The sequence below is a fragment of the Otolemur garnettii genome, unplaced genomic scaffold, assembly GCF_000181295.1.
Source record: "Otolemur garnettii isolate 467f Iridium unplaced genomic scaffold, OtoGar3 scaffold00089, whole genome shotgun sequence".
NCBI classification, from domain to species: Eukaryota; Metazoa; Chordata; class Mammalia; order Primates; family Galagidae; genus Otolemur; species Otolemur garnettii.
This window is the reverse complement of record NW_003852484.1, coordinates 282,013-290,880: the sequence shown is the minus strand read 5'-3', so window position 1 is coordinate 290,880 and position 8,868 is coordinate 282,013. Positions and strand designations below refer to the sequence as shown.

The following is an 8,868-nucleotide window of genomic DNA, read 5'->3' as shown; positions in this document are numbered from 1 at the left end:
ATTTACACTTAGTCTAAAGTTAGTTTTGAGAAGACTTGTGATTTTTAAATGCCCAGTGGAAAACTATATTATCTCATTTGTCAAGATGAAATTTATATCCATACAGGTGGCTTTTGCTTCAACCAATTTTATCTTTTCTGATACTCCAGTCAAATTTTAAATATCATATCTCATTTCAGAATCTTTTTGTTGCTGTTATTTGTTTTGTTTTGTCACCCTGGTGCCATGGCATCATAGCTCACAGTAACCTCAAACTCTTGTGTCAGCCTACCAAGCAGCTTGGGACTACAGATGTCTGCCACAGCATCTGGTTAATTTTTTGTATTTTTAGAAGAGAAGTGGTCTCACTCTTGCTTAGGCAGGTTTCAAACTCCTGAGCTTAGGTGATCTGTCCTTCTGGGCCTCCCAGAATGCTAGGATTACATGTGTGAACCACCACCCCCAGCAAGCATCTTATTTTTTAAAAAACCAACATTTTGGTAGAAGATAAATTTATACAATTGAACACTTTAAAACCATACAGCATTATTTTCTCACAGAGCATCAGATATTAATGTGTATGAATTACCTTGCAAAAGTAACAAAAATCATCTGAAAATCAGCACAACACTTTATGTATTTATTGTATAAGTTTGGCAAACAGCACAAAAATCCAGCAACATTTTAAACATGTATAAAAGTCAAATGCTAAACAGTACCAGAGATTTTTTTTTTTTAACATCATTAGAAATAATGAGTACACATTTAAGATTCTGCAAGCTAGCAAAACGAGGGTGCCTGGCTTCTGAACATATACCACAAAAACACATAGAAAAACAATATAATTTATCTTTACAAAAATTACAGCCAAGCAATAGAAAAGAAGTATGTTAATGAAGATACCAACACATATGTTTACTATGTATATCTTATACACTGAAATGCTACATCTTGTACCCTGAAATGCCATGTGTAGAGAGCCAAGCAGAGTAAATTTAGGCTCATCACTGAGGTTAAGAATTATCTGAGAAGAATTTAATTCTTACACATAACATAGTCCGCTAAAACCTATCTATAGCCATGACTAGATCATAACAATGTATTCCACTACATTCCGCTGTCTGAGAAGTTGAGTCTTCTCTGTTGGCAGTATAAAATTTCTGACCTGTATCAAAATTCTGGTAAAACACAAATTGAAGGCATTTTCTAGTGTATGCAAATGTTACAAGGGGCCTCAATGAATGTGGAAGAAAATCTTCGATTTTTCACTCTAAGTTTCTGCTGAGCTTTGTCAAACCAAACAGCTCAACTATAAGGCAAGAGAAAACAACCCCCTATAACAGATTAGTGTATCTATCAGGAAGATAAAGAAATTCAGTCTTAAGGAAAAATTCCCTACATGAATAGATCTGGAACAGTTGGCACTGAAAGAAACATCTACAAATGAACTAACATCTTGAGATTCAGTCATTGGTTCAGAAGCCTGACAAAAAATCTGTTGGCATATATTAATAAAAAATTAACTTTTTGGAATCAGCACCAGTCCCCAAAACCTCAAATAATAATATTTATTCTTCATTAAAATACATCCTTTTTGTGCTATATTAACACAACTACAATTAGGTTAAAGAAAGCTGAATTTATCCAACTTATTGTTATTTTTATATATAGTGGGTAGCAACTTAAATTTCTTTTATTTACTTGTGCTTCTGTTTTGGGGCACTTTGATTGAAGAGAAATTCATTTCACACGATTACATCTTGCTAAAGCATTCTTTAGCATTGGTCCAAACTTGAATGCCCTAAAAAACAAACATTTTTTTTTTAATATGATTCTGGAAGGAATCTGTAAACCTAAATATTTGTTTTAGTAGTATGGTAAGTTTTGCTTTTTGGAATAACTAACAAGTCCAGCAAATATGACACTATTTCAAAAAATAGCCAATATAAGTAAATGTCTAATGCTTCTAAAAAGAATAAGACAGGGAGGCACCTGTGGCTCAAGGAGTAGGGCACCGCCCCATATACTGGAGGTGGTAGGTTCAAACCCAGCCTCGGGCAATAAATAAATAAATAAATAATATGTCTTGTGTTTTAAAAAGAAAAAAAGAATAAGACAATCTTTTATATGACCTTATCTTCAAAATGGAGAAAGAATGGGACAATTTGTTGGAAAATTGAGTTTTCAAGGTTTATATCATAAACTCATTTATTCATTTGACACACTCATATCATGTCTATTTGTAAACTAAACAAGTTTTCAGTCAGTTTTTCAACATAATGTATGAAACAAAAACTTCCCTAACAAATATAAATTGAAATTATCAGCCTAATAATTAAAGTTCTGACAAAAAACTACTTTTTCTTTTTTTGAGACAGAGCCTCAAGCTGTCCCCCTGGGTAGAGTGCTGTGGTATCAAAGCTCACAGCTACCTCCAACTCTTGGGCTCAACTGAGTCTCCTGCCTCTCCCTCCCAAGTAGCTGGGACCACAGGTGCCTGCCACAACGCCTGATTGCAGCCGTCATTGTTGTTTGGTGGGCCCGGGCTGGATTCGAACCGCCACCTTGGGTGTATGCGGCTGGTGCCTTAGCCACTTGAGCCATAGGTGCTGAGCCAAAAAACTACTTTTGCAGTAAATTATCAAATCCCTCTTAGCAGATCTGGCTATAGATGGCCTAATATATTTAGACAAAAATGCATGTTTGTAAAGATGATGTTAACACTAAAACCTAAAAAAGTGGTAGAAACAAAGGTATTTTTCAAATAAACAAGATATGTATTCTCCAATAATAGCAAAGTTATGCAAAAGAAACTTTTTCTTTAATATATAAGCCTTAAAATGTGTAAATATTTAGCAAGGCCTTACACAAGTTTTGCCAAACCAAGAATCTTTTTAGTTTCCTTCTTCCCTGATGGGATACACAAAACAGATAAATAAAAACCAAAAATCTTACAAGGGTACAAGTGACTCTAAAAGTAGAGGGTGGTGCCTGTGGCTCAAGGAGTGGGGTGCTGACCCCATATGCCAGAGGTGGGCAGAGATGGTGGGTTCAGACCCAGCCCTGGCCAAAAACTGCAAAAAAAAAAAAAAAAAAGTAGAATATAAACGTCTTAACACAATGAGAAAATGACACGAAGGCTACGTTAAACAGTTTGATGAAAATACTTCAAATTGTGGCTTGGTGCCTGTGGCTCAAGTGGCTAAGGTGCCAGCCACATACACCTAAGGTGGCGGGTTCTAATCCAGCCCGGGCCCACCAACAACAATGATGGCTGCAACTGAAAAAAATAGCTAGGCGTTGTGGCGGGCGCCTGTGGTCCCAGCAACTTGGGAGGCAGAGGCATGAGACTCGCTTGAGCCCAGGAGTTGGAGGTTGCTGTGAGCTATGCCATGGCAGTCTACCCGGGGGACAGCTTGAGGCTCTGTCTCAAGAAAAAAAAAGAAAAAAGAAAAGAAAATACTTCAAATTGTATATGAAACATCACACTGTACCTACCCCACGATTGCATTAATGTACACAGCTATAATTTAATATAAAAAAAATCTGGCTGGACATGGTAGCTCACACCTTGTAATCCTAGCACTCTGGAAGGCCAAGACGGGAGGATTACTTGAACTCAGCAGTTTGAAACCAGCCTGGGGAAGAATGAGACCCTGTCTCTACTAAAAATAGAAAAAAAAAATTGATGGGTGTTGTGGTGGTGTCTGTACTCCAAAGGCTGAGGCAGGAGGCTCGCTTGAACCCATGAGTCTGAGATTGCTGTAAGCAAAGCTGACACAACAGCACTCAACCCCAAGGTGACAGAGTGACACTACGAAACAAAACAAAACTCCTTTAAAATGCCTCCAACCAAACAGATAAAGCCGAACCTAAGGGAGGGTTCACTGTTAGTGTAGGATCTTACGTACTGTCATTTGGAGTCCACAAGACATCAAGTGGAAAAGCAAAAACTACACAATCGCACATAAAATGTAGTCTGTTTTTGTGGAGGAGGAAAGTACATAGTTTCTAAATGAATGCATAGTTTAAAAATTCTGGAAGGATAGACATGAAGGTGTAACATTGGTGAGTTTTTATTTTTTATTTTATTTATTTTTTTTTTTTGCAGTTTTTTTTTTTGGCTGGGGCTGGGTTTGAACCCGCCACCTCGAGCATATGGGGCCGGTGCCCTACTCCTTGAGCCACAGATGCCACCACTGGTGAGTTTTTAAAAAGGAATTTTAAGGAAGGGGGGAGAATTTCAACATAATAGAATTCTGGATTATTTGGAATTTTTGCAATAAGCATATGTGCTATTTTAATAATAACTCATTTTTTAGTCTAGAAAGACAAAATAGCTTAAAAAACAATTATTCTTTGAAATCTTCAGCTTATTTGATTCATTAGGCCATTCACTATCAAAAGACTGAATAAAAAACGTATGAAAGTGCTATTTGCTTTTAAAGTACTGATTTAAGTTTTTTGCTTTGCTTTATTATTACTGCAATTTAGTCATCTGATTATACTCAATGAACACTTTGATTATATTCAATTAATACTCTGAATAGCTGACATTATAACAAAGCATGATAAAAGTTAATATAAAAGTGAAATGTACTGTAAAATATATGTTTACAATATATTGTAAAATAAATATAAATACAAAATATTTATATTTATTCAATATATTTATTTAAGAAAAACTGATATTACTTGACTTCTGGCACTTGATTTTAAGTACCTAAAGAAAATCACACTGTAGAATTTCAAATAAAAAACTCCTTGGGCAGCACCTGTGGCTCAATAGGGTAGGGTGCTGGCCCCATATGCTGGAGGTGGTGGGTTTAAACCCAGCCGGGGCCAAAAAAAAAATCTACTCCTTGGGTGGTGCCTGTAGCTTAAGGAGTAGGGTGCCGCTGGCCCCACATACCAGGGTTCAAGCCTGACCCCAGCCAAACTGCAAAAAGAATTGAAAAATCTACTCCGCTTAGGCAAGAAAATAGAACATCAAATTTTATAGTACCTTTCTTAGGAAATAAGGTGAACATGTTCTCTTATTAAATTCTTGTTTACTACAGTTATTATCTTAGGGTACATGAGTAAACCCAACACTATATCCAAACACATCTACGGTAACATCTGTTTTTATTCAGAGATTACATTTCTAGCACCCTCAATTACTCTACCCTAAACAAAGTGGAGGGGAGTCAGGTGCAGTGGCTCACGCCTGTAATCCTAGCACTCTGGGAGGCTGAGGTGGAGGGACTGCTTGAGTTCATGAGTTCAAACCAGCCTGAGCAAGAATGAGACCCCAGTTTCTACTAAATACAGAGAAATCTAGCTGGGCAGGTATCTGTAATCCCAGCTACTCAGGAGGCTGAGGCAAAAGGATTGCTTGAACCCAAGAGCTTGAGGTTGCTTTGAGCTATGATGCCATGGCACTCTACCAAGGGCAATGGAGTGAGACTCTGTCTTAAAAAAAAAAAAAAAATAGGGCAGTGCCTATAGCTCAGAGTGTAGGGTGCTGGCCACATACACCGAGGCTGGCGGGTTCTAACCTGGCCTGGGTCAGCTAAAACAACAATGGCAACAACAAAAAAAATTAGCTGGGCATTGTGGCAGGCACCTATAGTCCCAGCTACTTGGGAGGCTGAGGCAAGATAATCAGTTAAGCCCATGAGTTTGAGGTTACTGTGAGCTGTGATGCCACAGCACTTTACCCAGGGTGACAGCTTGAGATTCTGTCTCTAAATAAATAAATAAATAAATAAAGTAGAGAAGAAAGTCCTTGGAGCTACAATATAAAAGTTCATGCATGTTATTTTGGAAAAGAAGTAAATGAGAGATCACAGAGCTTATTAATAAGTCTTCCACAGGAAAAATAAAAACAAAAAACTAAAAATCTTTCATATCTCATCTTTCAGAATTCTGGACGTTAAAAATATCTGAGGTGAGTATGGTGGCTCACACATGTAATACTAGTGCTATTGGGAGGCCAAGGTAGGAGGATCATTTGAGCTCAGGAGTTCAAAACCAGCCTGAGTAAGAGTAAGACCCTATCTTTACTAAACACAGAAAAACTAGGGCGGCCCCTGTGGCTCAGTGGGTAGGGTGCCGGCCCCATATACCAAGGGTGGCAGGTTTGAACCTGGCAGGCCCCAGCCAAACTGTAACAAAAAATAGCCGGGAGTTGGGGTGGGCACCTGTAGTCCCACCTACTCAGGAGGCTGAGGCAAGAGAATCGCCTAAGCCTAGGAGTTGGAGGTTGCTGTGAGCTGTGATACTACAGCACTCTACCAAGGGTGATATAGTGAGACTCTGTCTCTAAAAAAAAAGAAAAACTAGCCAGGTGTTGTGGTGGGCACCTGTAATTCCAGCTACTCTGGAGGCTGAGGCAAGAGGATTGCTTAAGCCCAAGTTGTGAGCTATGACGACACCAGGGTGACGGAGTGAAACTCTATATCAAAAAACCAAAACAAAACAAGTTAGATTAGAAAAGAACTAGAAATGTCCAGCACCTAGGAGCAGGCCAAGAGGACTGAAAGGATAGATTTAGAGACACCACTGAACTATACACACTCAAAAATATATACACACTCAAAAGTATATACACACTTTAGGACCTGAAGATTCACCAGTCATGATTTTAACTTCTTTTATATGATCCCAAAGATCCACAGATAATGTAACTTATAATTTACCGAGGCATAAATATGAATTTACAAAAGTCAAAAGGAGCACACTTAACTAGTGAGTGAGTCTGGTATTTTGTCTCGAAATATCTCTATTCTCTACGGCCAATACTGGTGATACAAATGAAAGGGTAAAGGAAAGTGATGGCTCTTGCCAAAAAGTAAAACTTTTGGATAAATTAAAGGGAAAGAATTGTCTATGTGTTTACAGGAGTATGATTTTCCCTCTAAGGAGGTCTTCATAAATATAGGAATTCACCTTATGTAATTTTTATTTATTTATTTTAAGAGAGCCTTACTTAGTTGTCCTTGGTAGAATGTCACGGCATCACAGCTCACAACAACCTCCAACTCTTGGAGGCTCAAGCAATTCTCCTGCCTCAGCCTCCCAAGTAGCTGGGACTACAGGTACCCACCACAACTCCCAGCTATTTTTAGAGACAGGGTCTCGCTCTTGCTCAGGCTGGTCTTAAACCTGTGAATTCAGGGCAATGCATCTGCCTCCCAGAGTGCTAGAAATGCAGGCATGAGACACTGCACTTAGCCGTTATTATGTAATTTACTGACATTAATACATGTTAAATGCTTGATAAATTGTGATATGCTATGACAAGTGTAAAGCACTGACAATGACAGTCACATCAGCAGGTGTCAAGTTATTAGAAGAAGGTAAGGAACGGTTTCTATTTGGTTCTTTTTGTTGCTGTTGCTTTTTTTAAGAGGAAGGGTCTAACTTTGTTGGCCAGGCTGGAGTGCAATCATAGCTCACTGTAACCTTAAACTTGTTAGGTTCAAGTGATCCTCCCACCTCAGCCTTCCAAATAGCTAGAATTAAAGACACATGCCACCACACCTGGCTAATTTTTTTTTTTTTTTGGTAGAGATGGGTCTTGCTGTATCATCCAGGCTGGTCTCAAACTTCATGTCTTTAGCAACCCTCCTGTCTCTGCATCCTATATTTTGTTCCTTTTTTTTCTCCTTTATTCTCTGCAGAGAACATCAAAAATTGTCAATGCCTACTATATTGCAAGTGATCATGGAGGGGTCTTGGAGAAGTTTTCAATTAGTAGTAAACATGCCTTAGAATAGGTGTCCTCAAACTATGGCCTGCGGGCCACATGCGCCTCGCCTAGGACATTTATCTGGCCCGCCAGGTGCTTTTGCCACCACTGCCTGTCCCGCTTAGCAGCGGACTTGTCCCGGGGCCCACAGTCGGGCCCTCCAACAGTCTGAGGGACAGTGAACTGGCCCCCCTGTTTACAAAGTTTGAGGACGCCTGCCTTAGAAAAACCACATTGGCGGGTGGCACCTGTGGCTCAAAGGCGTACGGTGCTGGCCCCATATGCCGGAGGTGGCAGGTTCAAACCCAGCCCTGGCCAAAAACTGGAAGAAAAAAAAAAAAAAACCACATTGGCTATGATACTGTGACTACGCAAAGCTCCATATTTTGTTCTTAACAGACCATTTCAGAAATACTTTGGCCATCATCAAATCATTCTTTTTAACTAGAATAAACTTAATTTATTTATTCTGAGACAAAGTCTCAATATGTCGCCCTCAGTACAGTGCCATGTCATCACAGCTCACAGCAACCTCCAAACTCTTGGGCTCAAGCAAACTCTTACCTCAACCTTCCAAGTAGCTGGAACTACAGCCACCCACCAGAACACCTGGCTATTTTTTGTTGTAGTTGTCATTGTTGTTTAGCTGGGTGTATGTGTATGATGCTGTAACCCTCGGTGTATGTGGCTGATGCTGTAACCACTATGCTACGGGCACCAAGCCTATTTATTTTTTTGAAACAGAGTCTCACTCAAGTTGCTTTGGGGTTGAGTACTGTGGCATTACTGTTCACAGCAACTTCAAACTCTTGGGCTCAAGCTACCCTCTTGTCTCAGCCTCCCAACTAGCTGGGATTACTGGTGTCTACCACAATGCCCGGCTAGTTTGAAAGACAGAGTCTCACTCTTGCTCAGGCTTGTCTTGAACTTGTGAGCTCAAGCAATCCACCTGCCTCAGCCTCCTAAAGGGCTAGGATTACAAAATGGCCTTTAGAATAAACTTTAATGTTCATATCTTTCACTATGGATATCAGCATTAAGAAGGGTTTATCGGCTCAGCGCCTGTGGCTCAAGCAGCTAAGGCGCCAGCCACATACACCTAAGGTGGCGGGTTCATATCCCCAGCCCGGGCCCGCCAAACAACAATGATGGCT

The 8,868-nt window shown here is 39.6% G+C and overlaps 1 protein-coding gene across 1 annotated transcript in view; it reads right to left on the bottom strand.

The window, feature by feature from the left end:
• Positions 1 to 598: 598 nt before the first annotated feature.
• Positions 599 to 8,868, bottom strand: part of SNX4 (sorting nexin 4) — a 78,941-nt gene continuing 70,671 nt past the window's right edge. The window contains exon 13 of the mRNA XM_023516291.1: positions 599 to 1,780. Coding sequence (XP_023372059.1) covers positions 1,733 to 1,780 — 48 coding nt within the window. The 3' untranslated portion in view covers positions 599 to 1,732. The remainder of the gene's footprint in view (positions 1,781 to 8,868) is intronic.